This window comes from Quercus suber, unplaced genomic scaffold, assembly GCF_002906115.3.
Source record: "Quercus suber isolate HL8 unplaced genomic scaffold, Cork oak 2.0 scaffold_59, whole genome shotgun sequence".
In the NCBI taxonomy this organism is placed as follows: Eukaryota; Viridiplantae; Streptophyta; class Magnoliopsida; order Fagales; family Fagaceae; genus Quercus; species Quercus suber.
This window is the reverse complement of record NW_027069524.1, coordinates 1,632,190-1,647,360: the sequence shown is the minus strand read 5'-3', so window position 1 is coordinate 1,647,360 and position 15,171 is coordinate 1,632,190. Positions and strand designations below refer to the sequence as shown.

At 33.9% G+C, this 15,171-nt stretch overlaps 1 protein-coding gene across 6 annotated transcripts; it reads left to right on the top strand.

Moving 5' to 3' along the window:
* Nucleotides 1-417: 417 nt before the first annotated feature.
* LOC111992294 (two-component response regulator-like APRR2) lies at nucleotides 418-7,710 on the top strand. 6 transcript variants are annotated; one of them, XR_010628649.1, is made up of 13 exons: nucleotides 419-670; nucleotides 1,532-1,733; nucleotides 2,444-2,523; nucleotides 2,886-2,952; nucleotides 3,284-3,330; nucleotides 3,624-3,701; nucleotides 3,802-4,359; nucleotides 4,790-4,930; nucleotides 5,451-5,720; nucleotides 5,865-5,936; nucleotides 6,188-6,277; nucleotides 6,747-7,013; nucleotides 7,137-7,710. XR_010628649.1 is itself a non-coding variant. In XM_065772459.1 (12 exons), exons 2-12 carry the CDS (start codon nucleotides 1,604-1,606, stop codon nucleotides 6,909-6,911), a joined length of 1,698 nt encoding a protein of 565 aa, XP_065628531.1. In that variant the 5' UTR covers nucleotides 418-639; nucleotides 1,532-1,603; the 3' UTR covers nucleotides 6,912-7,710. The 6 variants fall into 6 exon arrangements, 3 of the variants coding, with proteins under 3 accessions (XP_065628531.1, XP_065628530.1, XP_065628532.1); XR_010628648.1 differs by having other exon boundaries at nucleotides 7,101-7,710; XR_010628647.1 differs by having other exon boundaries at nucleotides 6,747-7,029.
* The last annotated feature ends 7,461 nt before the right edge of the window (nucleotides 7,711-15,171 follow it).

The window sequence follows — 15,171 nt, the reverse complement described above, 5'->3', positions numbered from 1 at the left end:
TAGTATTAAAAAATGTAATGAGATTCATAAATAATAACAAAAATAAACTGAATAATAAAATAAGTTAGCAAAAGTAATTTTTGCCGGACACACACATAACTAATGTGATAATAAATGCACATAGTAAATATCAACAACATAATTATAATTATTAATTTATAAATCTTATGCAATACAATTATGGTGTAAAATTTGTAGAGTCTCTCCCAAATCATTCTTTATACAATAAAATTATGGTGTAAAATTTGTAATATATATCTCTCAAAAAATTATATCAGCAAAAGGTACAAGCGGTTCAAAGAAGCAAGCAATGGTCTTTTTTTTTTTTTTTGATAAACGCAAGCAATGGGATCTTTATGATTGGAGAAAAGTGATTTTTCTGTGTAGTTTTGAGATATTCACCAAAAAGGAAGTGGAAAAAAAAGTCTATTGACCTTTTGAAGGAGAGCCTTGTGCATTTCATATTCTGTGGTCCGCAACACACGATGGCAACTGTACAGTAATTCACAGAAACAGACACCCCTTCAAAACTCACAAGTGCATCTCTCTCTCTCTCTCTCTCTCTCTCTCTCTCTCTCATATACACAGCCAAAGGATAATAAGTAATAAGTTGTAAGAAGTGGGAAGAAAAGAGCCAGGGTAAGAAGAGGAGTTTCAGTGTTCATTAGAGGTAGTTGAAAAGAAAGAGTGTACTTCTGTGTGTACCGTTTGATATCTTGCTTTACCATCTGCATGCTGATTACCAATATTTTTATGTTTATTGTTACATAGATTTACAGTGCATTTTCTGTTGATTTTTTTTCCTGTTATGCGCATGCATGTATTTGACTTGGAGCAGATTATCTTCTTTGTTTTTCTAGTTTCATTCTGAGACATCCCAAGTTTCTTCTTTTTTTTTTTAAGTGTTCTTTAATTTGTCTTAATTTTTTGAAAAATTTATGGTTGAGTTTTTCTTGTCGGTTCCTCTGTATTTTGTGGTGAGTTTAGTTTCTTGTTCTGCTCAAATGGCACTAGCTTATAAGATCTTTACAAAATCTTTCCCAACTTCTTGTTATCTTACATTTTACAAACTTGTGTCAGGATTTTGATTAGTTTCTCATATGGGTTTTTTTTTTTTTTAGTACCTTTCTTGCAAGTAAGTTGGAAATTATTGAATGATCTAATAGTTTCAGCGTTGCACGATGCATAATCAAAACTTGTTCTTGCACTATAGTTTAAAGAAGATTTTTGTGTTCAAAATAGCCTTTTCATGACTAAATCTTTAGAGATCAGTAAATATATTGGTGTTTCATAGGTCATTATTGTGTAAACATGCTCAACTTGCATGAGATATGATACCCTCAATGTGTTTACTTTTTCTTTCAATCATCAAAAAAAGTGTTTTACTTTTTTTTTTTGTTTCTTTCTCACTTCTTTTTGTTTGTTTACTTTTAGAAGTACTTTTTTATAATAGAAAAAGTTTGGATTAACAGTATAGATTATTAGATCAAACAAAGATAATTCTAATGTGTAATTCTTGGGGGTCATGCAGACCTGTTCAAATGTTGGTAAGCAGTGATCTGCAAGATTTGTTGGGGGCCTGAGAAACGATGCCAAACCAGCTATGGTTTGCTCTGCTAATGATTTACAGGAGTGGAAAGACTTTCCTAAGGGACTCAGGGTGCTTCTTGTTGATGGAGACACCAATTCAGCTGAAGAGATAAGATCAAAGCTTGAGGCAATGGATTATATTGGTTAGAGATTTTGAATTCCCCTATTTGTTCTTAGCTTTTTCCACAATATTCTCTTTCCCAAACTAGAAATCTTGGTTCGCAACTTTTCTTACTTCACTTTATATTCCATGAATGCATTGGTCCCCCACCCCTAATCTTTGCCTTCAAAAGGCATCTTTTAGCGCCCCAATTCTTTACATCTTCGGGATTTCTGTTCTATGTATAAATGTGGTTTTGGATGTTAGTTTTATTGAGCAAAGAAGACATTTTGACTGTATAGTGTTAGAGATCAATCAACTTTTCACACAGCATGGTTTTAAATGATAAACAAAAGAGATTAAAATTCTTAATACATTAGAACTTTTGTACTATTTGTTAGTTGCATGTGGTACAATGGTGAAATTAATGTGTTGTTATCTTTGGCAATTTCTTGTTAGCCTTTTCAACATGTTTCTTTTGATTTCTCTAATCTCTTGCTATCATAGTTTCTTTTGGTAAAACTTGAATTTGAAGAATAAGTGATTTAAAAGTATTGTGTTAAGATACTTCAAGCAACTCCTCTTCATTTTGTTTTTCTTTTCTTTTTCATTAGTAACTCATTTTATCCTTCACTTTTTTATTGGATATTAGTAAAGTTCTTGTGTTTAATTTTTTTTACCTATCTTCACTCATCTGTCACTTTTTGTGTTCTTGTTAACATATATGTGACAACCCTTCCGTGTCTGTTACAGTTTCTACATTCTGCAATGAGAATGAAGCTTTGTCAGCAATTTTAAACAAGCCTGGAAGCTTTCATGTTGCTATTGTAGAGGTAATAACCTTTTTGAAACGGAAATTCATCTAAGTCTTTCATTATTTCTTTAAAATTTTCAAAATGACATGCATATATGGAAAATAATGTGTTATTTACCATACGTTGTAAATATCCCAGATCAAGAAAAATGATTCCCTCTATTTCCTTCTAAAAATTCATATTCCAGAAAATGCATCCATAAGTAAACATGCTTCATTCATCTCATCTTGTCTCTAACATCATCATAATGCACACTTCATCTATCTGCATTAAGGTAATTGCTTCCTTGACATGTTTAGCATTGAGATAAATGAGCCTTTGTGCTATGTTGCACTCTTCCTACACATGTATGTATCTTTTAAAAACACATGTGGTCACAGGTGGGAACAAGCGACAGCCATGGGAGTTTCAAATTTCTCGAAACTGCTAAGGACTTGCCAACCATTAGTAAGTTCAGAAATTAGTCCCAACTGGTCTATATTCAATATAAAGTTTTCTTTTTAGGTTATCTTTCTAGTCAATTTTTTTAACTTTGTTTCAGTTCTTATACTTATGTCATTTACCTCTATCTCTGTTTTATCCTTTACCTTTTTCTTTTTCCCTTTTTATAATTTTTGTTTTCGAACTTTTTCAAAATTTTGTTTCACAAGAAACCAGATTACTAGTTTACCATCGATGTCAGTGTAAAGTATAGTTAGGGAAAAAGTTATGGAAGGACTCTTCTTTCCAACGTCATGTACAATTTCTTATGTAAAGCAATATGATCTTCTTGTTGCAGTGACTTCAAACATTCATTGCCTGAGCACCATGATGAAGTGCATAGCGGTAAGGTTTTAAGTGCAAATTTGCAATAAATAACCGTGCACATCTAATCATACAATCTTTTAAATGGCTTTTCTTTTGTAATGTTTTGTTTTTTGGTCCTTTATAATCATAGACCAATATTTGAACGTCTCAGTTTAAATTCCAATGCTTCCATAAAACGATCTTTAACTTTTGGTTATTTCTATTTGATCTTTACTGGGAGTTTGATGCTAAACTCATATGTCAAAACAACCCCGAGTGCATTTCCAATCCATCATAAATGTTAATGGGTCTATGTTATTATAATTTGTCAGCAAGGTGCAGTTGAATTCTTGCGGAAGCCACTTTCTGAGGAGAAACTCAGGAATATTTGGCAGCATGTGGTTCACAAGGTCTGTCTGAATTTCTGGAGCATAGTGTTTGGACTTACTATTAGATGTATAGTACAATTATTGAGAGCAGAAAAATTATTATATTGTAAATACTGTGCAGGCATTCAATGCTGGGGGTAGCAACCTCTCTGAATCACTAAAGCCTGTCAAAGAGTCTGTAGTGTCCATGCTGCAGCTACAACTGGAAAATGGAGAACCTGAGAATAGAATATCAATGGAAACTGAAAATGAGTCCCTTGTTCATGAAAATGACAAGGAGCACTCAGCAGGAAGTGATAAGTACCCAGCTCCTTCGACCCCACAATTGAAACAGGGAACACGGTTACTGGATGATGGGGATTGCCAAGATCAAACAAACTGCTCAATAGAAAAAGAGAGCGGTGAGCAAGATGGGGAATCTAAATCTGTCGAAACTACTTGTGGTGATTCAATTGGTGTAGGCACTCTTCAGGAGGACAAACTTCAAATACCAGAAAAGAATCTGATCAAAGAGGAAGAGGAGTCTGCTGATGGTTTTAAAAGTGAGAGAAAGGTGTCTCATCATCTACATAATAGAGATAGTCTCAGCAACAAAGGAGATGATTGTGCTGAAAAACCAATTAAACCATCTCAACCTCATAATTCATGTGGGACTAGAGCTAATCGGAAGAAGATGAAGGTAATCTAATTTATGAAAGTTATAACAACTTTTTGAAGAACTCCCCGATATTGCCTGATGTTTAGAGTACATAGACTAATTTGTCCCATACGATCCAATAATTTGAGAATAATTAGGTGCTCATAAGTCATAACCACAATAACTTCCTAAACAACTAAAATTCACTTAAAAGTTCTCAAAAATTGTCCAAGTACTTGGTTTTATGACAGGAATACGAAGTCATCCATGTAACAAGCCAATAAGTGAATGCCATCAATAGCATACCCCTTTTTGTTTTGGTTTTTCTTCTTTTGGTCATATCTTCATGATCAGTTGTATAGGTACTACTGTAGTAGAAAATATTCACTAATTTAAATTTGTGTTTGGTTAGCATTTGGACATGGAAACCATCAGATTATATTTTGATATGTATTTTTTGTTTTGGTTTCAGGTAGACTGGACACAAGAACTGCACAAGAAGTTTGTGCATGCAGTGGAGCAACTAGGTGTTGATCATGCCATTCCTTCTCGGATACTAGAGCTCATGAAAGTGGAAGGTTTAACAAGGCATAATGTAGCAAGCCATCTCCAGGTTGGTATTCTGTATTGCTATTACCACCCAATCAGGTTCTGTTTCAATATGATTGTCATTTTCTTGATGAAAGACTCGAACATAATTTAGTAACCTTTCCAGATATTGTATCTAAAACTTGTTCCATGGTAAACCTTTTATCACATCATGCCATCTTTTAGACATTAATTTAATACTGAGATTCATATTGACATGACAATGAATGAATGTGATTGGAAAATACTAAAGCTATTACCATTATTACTATAAAATGCATACAAATTGATATGACATTCATATTGACATGACAATGAGTTTGATTGCTACCATTTCAACAATTTGTCAAGTTTATGTAGTAAAATATGCAGTGTCGGTATCCCTAACATATTACTTCATAATTTTTACCCTGCATGACATGTTTTCACATATTATTGTTAGTGGTCAAAGCGCCTCTCTTGGCTAATCAGATGGATTAAGTATTTTTTGCAAAAAGAAATATCAAATGCATTAATCAAATGAATAACCATTTGTTCTCAAACAGAAATACCGAATGCACAGAAGACATATCTTGCCCAAGGAACAAGAACGGAGATGGCCACGTTCAAGAGATCTAATGCAGAGAAATTATTATCAACAAAGACCAATCATGGCTTTCCCTCCCTATCACTCTAATCACACCCTCTCCCCAGCTCCGATTTATCCCGTATGGGGACAACCTGGCAGTCAACAAGCTGGAGCCCAATTGTGGGGTCAACCTGGCTATCCTGCATGGCAACCAACAAATAATTGGCATTGGAAGCCTTATCCAGGGGTAATGCATGTTTTTGACATGACTATATGTTGTATTATTTTCTCAACAGTGAACATACACAACTGCAAAACCCTTGAATTTTAGTTTTGACTAGGTGGTTGTATTATTGCATGTTTGATAATGTGGGATATTTTGATGTTTCAGATGCCTGCTGATCATGCTTGGGGCTGCCCTGTTGTGCCACCTACACATCATCCTTATACTTCCTACCCTCAAGTGAGTGTGCTGATGAAGAGCTTTTGATCTTGTTCATGCATTACTCAAATGTGTCATATGTCCAACTATGGTTCTGAAGATACATGCTTTTATATGATCTCATAAATTGCCAAAAGCCTAATAGTTTAGTCGCATTGATCTCTTTTATTAGAACTAAGGTTCAAATTTTCTTTAACAATTATTGTAACTATCGAATTATCAAGAAAAATAAATCACTTTTTATATCTTAATTCCCATTTCCCATAATGCAGAATGCTGCAGAATTTCATCATGCTGCAGAATTTCATCATGCTGGTGTAGTTGATAATAGCTGTGGCATGCCACCTGTTGACCATCATCCGGTAATTATTAACACACTTCCTTTTCTTGCCGATTTTTATAAATTTTGAGGTTGATGCATATATTTTTACAACAAATGTGGGTACCGAGTCATAATTTCTAAGAAATTGGAATTGGGATTCTGTTTAGTTTTCAAGTTATGAAAAATAACGTACCTAATTTTAATTTTATTTTTTGAAAAAAAAAAAAAAAAACCTATTTGGTAATTTTATGTTATATCTTGGTGTATACTTCGTACAAACTGTACAATGCTTTTCCTCTAAATAAAAATGACTTTTATAAAAAAAAATATGGTTCAAAAGGTATGAGATGGAAGCTAGATTATAATTTGTACCAAGATGGTTCAGTACCATGAACATTAAAATATTAGCTCCCCATGTTGTGACCAACAAGATGTTAACACGAAAGTGTGATCAAATCAAATGTGAAAAATGCCCTTATATTTACATTAAATTATTGCTTTGAAAGCAGGAAGAGGAGGTAATTGACAAGGTTGTGAAAGAGGCAATTGGCAAGCCATGGCTACCCTTACCCTTGGGGCTCAAGCCTCCTTCCACTGATAGTGTACTAGCTGAGCTCTGCAAGCAAGGCATCTCCACCATCCCCCCTAACATCAAGAGCTCAAAACTCAGATGACGTGGCAACATGTCACCAAGTCCCACCTACAGTTATTATATTAGGCGATTTCAATGCAATCCTTAACCTATTAGTCTCCCTTGTCTTCAAATTTCACAACAGGTTGATGTGTGCGATTGTGAGTGATGAACTATTTTCGTTAATTTCGATTTACAAACCTACTAATAATTTTTTACCAAACGCTTACAGTCGTATAAGTCAATAAGTTGGGAAATTGGGCCGCAGGTGTATTTGTAGTACCAAATTTTGACAGGTGTCAAAGGTCCTGATTGGTCTGGTCTGAGCTGAGCACCGTCTGATTCTGATCACCAGTTGTTCCCCTCACCAAACACCCCCAACAAAAACACCACACGCCCCCTTGCTGCGCGTGGGAGATGCGCTGAGAGCTAACGTAAGGTGCCACGTAGACACAAGAAGAAAAGGACATTGACCGTATCCATCGCCACAGCATTAAAATCAGATACGGCAGCCTTTTAATTTTGGACGGTCCAGGACCGGCCACGTATGTATGTGAAAAATCTGTGGTTGTAAATAGACAATAGTTGGCTGACAAGAACTGTTGTTGAATGTGGTGGGATCCGTGAGAATTAATCTGATCTGATATGATCTAACGTGCAGAGTGTTGGACGGTGATTGATCATGAGTGTCCTTTTTCATTGTGGGGCCCACTCTATCTAATAATGAAGGGGTTTTTTCTTTTTCTTTTTTTTTTCTTTTTTGAATTTAAAGGGGTTTTTTGATAATGCTAGGACCAATGGGGTAGGGACTCTTGTGAATAAAAAAGTTTGACTTTGATTGATGCTGGAGAATTGAGTGGAATGCTGGCTTGTTTCGGTCTCCTCAAGAAATGATGACATATGATATGACAAATGCAGGCCATTTCTTGTAGATGTGCTATGTTGTGTCGTGTCGTGGCCTAAGAACACTATTTTCACAATTTTATTTTGTGCGATGATAATTGATAAGCATATTACCAATTTCATTAATGGTTTGGTTAACGTGCGTTCTAAAGGCATACGTTAAATTTTTTATTTTTAAAAATATTTTTTTAAAAATTAAAAAAATTGTTATTATTTTTTTAATTTTTAATTTTTTTAAAAAATAAAAATTAATATGTGCCTAAAGACACATATTAAAAATTTTTTATTTTTAAAAATATTTTTTTAAAAATTAAAAAAATTGTTATTATTTTTTTAATTTTTTTTAAAAAATAAAAATTAATATGTGCCTAAAGACACATATTAGTAAAATCATTTTATTAAATGTCTTACAAAATTGATTAGTCATCAAATTATAATGAAGTAATTAATCATTCATTAATTTATTTATTTGTTGTATGCCACTAAAAAGTAAAAACATTTATTCTCATATTAACCTATAAACATTCTATAATAAAATTTTGTATAACTTTAGGATTTTCCTTTTATTTTTATGTGTATTCATCAATCGCTGCTAATATTTTTAGGGTTTGACTTACTTCTAATATTTTTTAAATTGAAATTTTCTTTTATTTAAATGAGAAATTATCACATTATTCATTAACTAAATAAAATGTGAATATTAAAACTCATTACTACTTGTCATTGTGTATTTGAGATAAGTCAAACCCATATTTTTATCATGCCTTTGTTCATTTGTGCCTTAAGGACATAAATGTGTATTTAATGTTTTATCAAATACTCCTAGTATTTTATATACTTTTAAAAATAAAAGATAAATTGTGCACATCTGTCAAGAAAAACATAAACAATCCTAATAGTAAATTTGAGCATGTAAAAATTAATTAATAATGAAAGAAAATATTGAAAAAAAAAAACCACCAGTCTTTGTGGGGAGTTTCCAATGCTGACTGCTGAGTTAGGTCCTATTTAGTATACCTACTCAAACACATGTTTTCAGTTTTTAAACAACATTATACGTATTTTCATACATTTTTTTTTTCACTCACACGTATTTTCATATATATTTTTAAACACATGTTTTTCAGTTTTTTTTTTTTTTTGAGAAACCATGTTTTCAGTTTTTAAGTGCATGTACGAAACACTTCCAGTATATATAGTGGATTAGGCCCATTAGGGGTGTTTTTCTCCTCACCACTCTTGGTATGGATTTCCCAATATATAGGCATAATCATATAATAATAATAATAACTATTATTATTTTCCCTTCATTTTAGTTAGGAATGGCAACGGGTCGGGTTCGGGCCTGGTTTTTCTATACCCGGACCCGACCTGCGGGCCAAGACCCGCGGCCCGGACCCGGCCCGTTTACTAAACGGATTTTTTTTCCAGGACCCGGACCCGCCCCCGGCAGGCTCTGCGGGCCCCGCGGGGCCCGTCGCTTGTGAACAGCCCAGCCCAAAATCAGAAACGAAAATTTGAATTTATGATTTTCAGTCCTAAATCACAAACACAATCACAAACATAAACACAGAAATCACAAACACAGAGTTCAGATCTACGATTTTCACTTTCAAAATCAAAAACCAAACACAAATTTTAGATTTATCACAAACACAAACTCACATGATTGAGGCAAACTAAATCCAGAAAAAAAAAAAAAAAAATTTGTCCACAAATTATTGAAATCCACAACTCCCTTCTCTTCTCTCTCTGCAAAGTGAAACTCTTCCATGGCGCCTACGCCTTAATCCGCTGCATGGTTCGGAAAAACCTCACTCCGAACAAGCGAACCTACGCCGTCCTCGTCAATGCCTGGTGTTCGACTGGGAAATTGAGAGGCGCAAGACTTTCTCGAGGAAATGAGCCAAAAAGGCCTCAATCCGCCGGTCCACGACCACGATCTCCTCATGGAAGGCCTGTTAAACGCCGACCATCTCGAGGCAGGCAAGGATATGGCCAGAAAGATGGCGAAACAGGGCTTCGTGCGGCGGCGGCGTGGGGTAAAGGTAAAGCCTGTGCGGCGGCGACATGAGGAAGATGAGAGTGGCTGGTTGTGGGCTTGTGGCCGTATGTGTGAGAGAGCTGAGAGATGAAGAGGGAGAGGCAGAGGTCTGAGCTGAAATGAGGAGAGGAATAAGAAACTTTAGGGTTTTCAGCTATATATATATATGTGAGGGTAATTTAGTAATTATTTATATAACCGGGTCTTATACGGGTCGGGTTTCGGGTCGGGTTTTAGGGTTTTTTAATAAAACCCGGACCCGACCCGGACCCACTTCGGGTTTTTTCTTAAAAAACCCATACCCGACCCTATTCTTTATCGGGCCGGGTAAAATCCGGCCCATTAAGGTCGGGCCGGGCCGGGTATCCACGGGTCGGATCTAAATTGCCATCCCTAATTTTAGTCATGTTCTTTGTTTATAGCCATAATTACCCATGATGAGAGGTATAACTGCATTCATCTTGGACTAGATCTCAAATTCCTTTCATTATGGATGAGACTTTACGCATGTAACTACATATTATGAAAAGTTGGTAAGATTTTTTCCGTACACATCAATTACTAATGTTCTCTTGCTTATTTTTTTTTACAATGAAAAGTAAGATTTTTCATTCCTTGATTCAATATTACGATTCAATAGTCTGATTTAGGAAATCTAGCATTAGATTATAAGACAAAATGCCCTGAATTTCTTTCTTGACAACGTCCCCAACAATGAGACAATACCTTCGAATAAATACAGCACATCAGCACGAATCCCATTTAGGGTTCGTTTGATTAGGAGGATGGAAAAGTGAGAGGATAAAAAATAAAGAAAGGATGGAAAAGTGGGGAGATAGAAGAGATTTTAATTTCTCTCATTTGTGTTTGGTTGGAGGGTGGAAAAGTGGAAGGATAGAAAATAGAGTTTGTATAAATTTACTCTCATACTCTTATTACATAACTTATTTTATATAAATATTTTATAAAGGAAAAAAACTGGTTCTATGTAAATGTGAGTATCAAAGAAGCCAGGAAGAAAAATGTTCAACGAAACCAAAGACAAAACCAAAAAAAAAAAAAAGGATTTTAAACAAAAAGAAAAAAGAAACAAGGTTCAACATCAGACAAATAAACCATAAAAGGGAAAAAAAAAATAATGTAGCAAAGGAAAAAAAAAGGGTGTTAACATTGAATTTACTTTAGGAGAGTAGAATGGGTAGAAATGTTATTTTCATTAAATCACTTCCCCTTCCCATTTTCTCTCCAATTTGGAGGAGCTGAAAAATGGTGGGCCCCACCATTTTCTCTCCTCCAAAATCACTCCAACCAAACACCCTTTTCACCTAATATCTCTCATATTTTCTCTCCTCTATTTTCCATCCTCCCTATTTTCACTCCAACCACACATAGCCTTAGACTAGGAACCTAAAAGGCATGGGTCCCGAAAACTTTCATTGTTTTCTCATAATAACTAATAAGGTGTTGCATAAAGCATTTGGTTTTCCTCCAATGTTAATTTGTAACATCACTTAGTAGAAAAGATCCTGCAGATTGATGTTTGTAATATGCTCCAAGGAATAAAACTCACAAAACCTACCCGAATGAGCTTAACATGATCTCAATCAACCCATTTCCCAATTGATAAGCTTTTTAGTCTTACAATTTTATTCCTTCATCTCTAATTCAAGGTTGTCAATGATAGTAGGTGGTGGAGGATAGAGTTATTTTCAATAGCATGCTATACCAAGAGGTTTAAAAGAAACTAGTTAGGAGCAATAACTTAGTTAATTTCTTTTTATTACAATTGGGTTACAAAAAGTCTAGAATCACACACTTGTCACTTTATCACAACTTAAACATATGGCAATCAATAATTGAATTACTTTTCACTAAATACCAGTGATGGATCTATGTGTAAGTGGTGTAATCCAATGACAAGTTGACATTTACACAAACTGTGGCAAAGTACATGGTCAAGTGCAAGGTCATAGAAGATGAGAAGAACTAATCAGGCTAACCTTCTTTTCTTAACCAAGATGTTTCCTATTCCAATTGGCAGTAAGTGAGACAAGAAAAAGTTTATTAGGTTTGGGGGGGACAAAGCCTTTAAAAGTTACATTAGCCCAACAACGGTAGGGCCTTTCTTGAATTACTTTGTAAAGTACCACTAGGATTGATCCATGTGAATTTAGGGCCACAGAATTCTAGGTCCAACACACCACAAACATTCAACCCTAGGTCCATTGCCTATCTCTATACTTTTCTTTCATCTCTTGAAAGAATCTCATTTAAAATCTCCCACAATGACCCATAGCAAGTAATGCAACTAAGCCTCTGTTTTCTAAATTTTCCAGATGAGCATTGTTCCTTAAACCTGGGATTGGCATAAACTGTAGTAAAATTCCATGAAAAATTTAGAGTTTGTACCACAAACATTTCATAAAAAACGTTGGGGTTTAGTTAATCAGTGCATTTAGGACATAATTTAATAAATCATTTTAAGAAAATTTTAATACTACTTTTATGAAAAATATAAAAGATTGTCAAAAAATCAATTATTTTTTTCTTTTCTCATAAAAAATTTCTAAAAATATTTCTTAAACCAATATCCGCATCCGTTAAATTTCCCAAAAATATTTTAAAAATCACTTATTTATAACAATGACATCATAAAATATTGTGTTATGTCACATAATTCTAATGAACTCAGCTACCTTGAAAATTGGAGTTGCTACTTGCTAGCCATTCAAAAGTGGAGAAAGTAAGTGAAAGCAAATTATTAGTCTCATTTTTTTTTTTTGAGAAAGAAGTTAGAAGTTAAGTTAGAACACAGCAATATGCAGTGTACTCACAGGTTTAACTCAATCCTTACTGGAGTGAGCATAGTGACATTGATTTTTAAGTGGTACCGGGGATGTGTGGCTTAATTTTACATGGCGATTGGTTCAAGTCTTCAAGAAATTTTAAGTGCTCTCACATCTAGATTTCCAAGAATGTAATATGGGGGATTGCACCTAAAGATTTTTATTTTCTTCCAAGCTAAACCTGGGTACTTCCGGTTAAGGCCAACACACCGTATCAAAGGCCATTTTGGTTTACCATGTGAGCAACATATTTTGATATGGAACAATTACCGTGTATCTTTTTGGGATTATCCTTATTTCATATAAATGATACAAGGAAATTTTGCAAATTTGTATGAAATATAATAGGGTAAAATACTATTTTGATCCTTAAATTTTATCAAAAGTTTGTTTTTCACTTCTGAACTTTAAGAAGTTTATTTTTCGTCCTTAAACTATTGAAAAGTTTGACTTTCATCTCTAAACTATTGAAAATGTTTTATTTATGTCATTAAACTTTACTAGAAGTTTGTTTTTTCATCTCTAAATTAATGAAAAAAAAATTCTTTTTTCATCCCTATTTTTGTCTCTAAACCATTGAAAAAATTCTTTACAAAGTTTAGAGATGAAAGAATAACTTTTTAAAGTTTAGAGATGCAAAACAAACTTTTGTTAAAGTTTAAGGATCAAAATAGTATTTTATCCAATATAGTATTATTTAGCTAAACATGGACCACTTTTAAAAAGTCAATATGTATGAAATACATTTTATTTTAGATTAGTGTTACATTAATATTATATTATAACACTAAAATGATTGGGCCTGAACACAAAGTTTTCACTAAAGCTATAGGCTGGGCAAGTAGCCTAGAAGCTGAGCTATGGGCAATGAGACATAGTCTTGCCTTTTGTATACACCTTCTAATTAATCCAAGCTGTCGAAATTGAAATTAATGCTAACTCTGTTGTTAGTTTGTTGTCCAATAGAAAAGACAGCAATAGAAAATTCTATGTAACTGTTAATAAATTTCAGTAAGTACAGCGGAAGTACAACCATATAAGAATGTAAAGATTTATGTGGAAATTCTTTTTCCTTGAAGAGAAAAACTATAGAATAAACTCCAAATAATTTCACTATATTAAATAAAGATTACAACATTTAGGGTTTGTTTGGATATTACTTATTTTGCTGAAAACTGAAAACAGAAAATTCTGTAACAAAATAATTTTTAAATGTGTGAATAGTGCCATGTGACCCATTTTTAATAAAAATTTTGTTGAAAAAAGATGTTTGTGGGTCTCGTGAACAGTGTACAGGATCCACTAGAATCTCTCAAAAGCTGCGTTTACGTGCTTCTAAAAAAAAAAAAAATGCAGATGCTGGACGCGCATTAGTGCTATCCAAACGCTACTTTAGAGATACAACTTGGAGCAAAGAAAAATTCTCTTTTTCTTTTCACTCACTGCTCTCTTCTTCACTATGTATCTCTCATAACTTTATCTTGCTCTCTATATTTTCTCTTCTTTTTTGCTTGCTCTCACTCATGTAGTTCTTCAAGACTGCATCAACCCTCAATCTCTGGGACTTCTCTCTTTTTTCTCTTCATTATTTTCTTTCTTCTCTCTTTTCAACGTGTCTCACAAGCTTAACATCACATCTAGTGCTGTAAACGAACCAAGTTGTTTATGAACAACTTGGGCTCAGCTTGATAAAAAACTCATTCATGTTCGTTTGTTTATAAATAAGCCAAGTTTGAGCCTTAGTATTAGGCTCGTTTGATAAACAAGCCAAGCCCAAGCAAAACAAATTGTTCATAAACAAGCTCATGAACAATAAGGCTTGATACAAAACATGCTAAGTTTAGGCTCGTTTATAGCTTAATACATGTTTACTAACTAAACTCATTATTATGGCATTACACGTATCTTAATAATAACATAGTCCACATGAGACCACTTATCACTAGCCATTAATTTTTCTTCTTTCCTCTAATTTTTTTAACACTTTCTCTAAACTGACCATGAAACACTTTTAGACTTAAGTTACATTTTTTTTAATTACTCAAATTATAGACCATGAATGGTGAATGGGTGAATTTAATTATGTAAAGTTGTAATTTGAACAATTTCTAATTAAACCTGAGCTTAGCTTAACTAATTAATCAAGCCAAGTCAAGTTAAGCTAAAACTTTTTGGCATTCTCACAAGCTCGAGTTCAAATATTATTTTTAGATTTGTCTCAAACTTGAACCAAATTTGAGTAGTTGATTTTTATTGACGAGCCAAACTCAATCACGCACTACTCAGCAAATTTGGCTCGGTTACAGCTCTATTCACATCTTCATTCACGTGGCTGTACATCCCTTCATAAATTTTGCTGAACTTTCTGTACATAAAAGCTAACTTCATTTTCTTCTTGATAAGCTTTTCTCACAAGCTCATTTAATGAGCTTTGACAAAATGTGTGGGCTGGACTTGTGGGTGTCGGCGCCCAACAATTTCACCAATTGTTGATGATTACAGAAATTTGT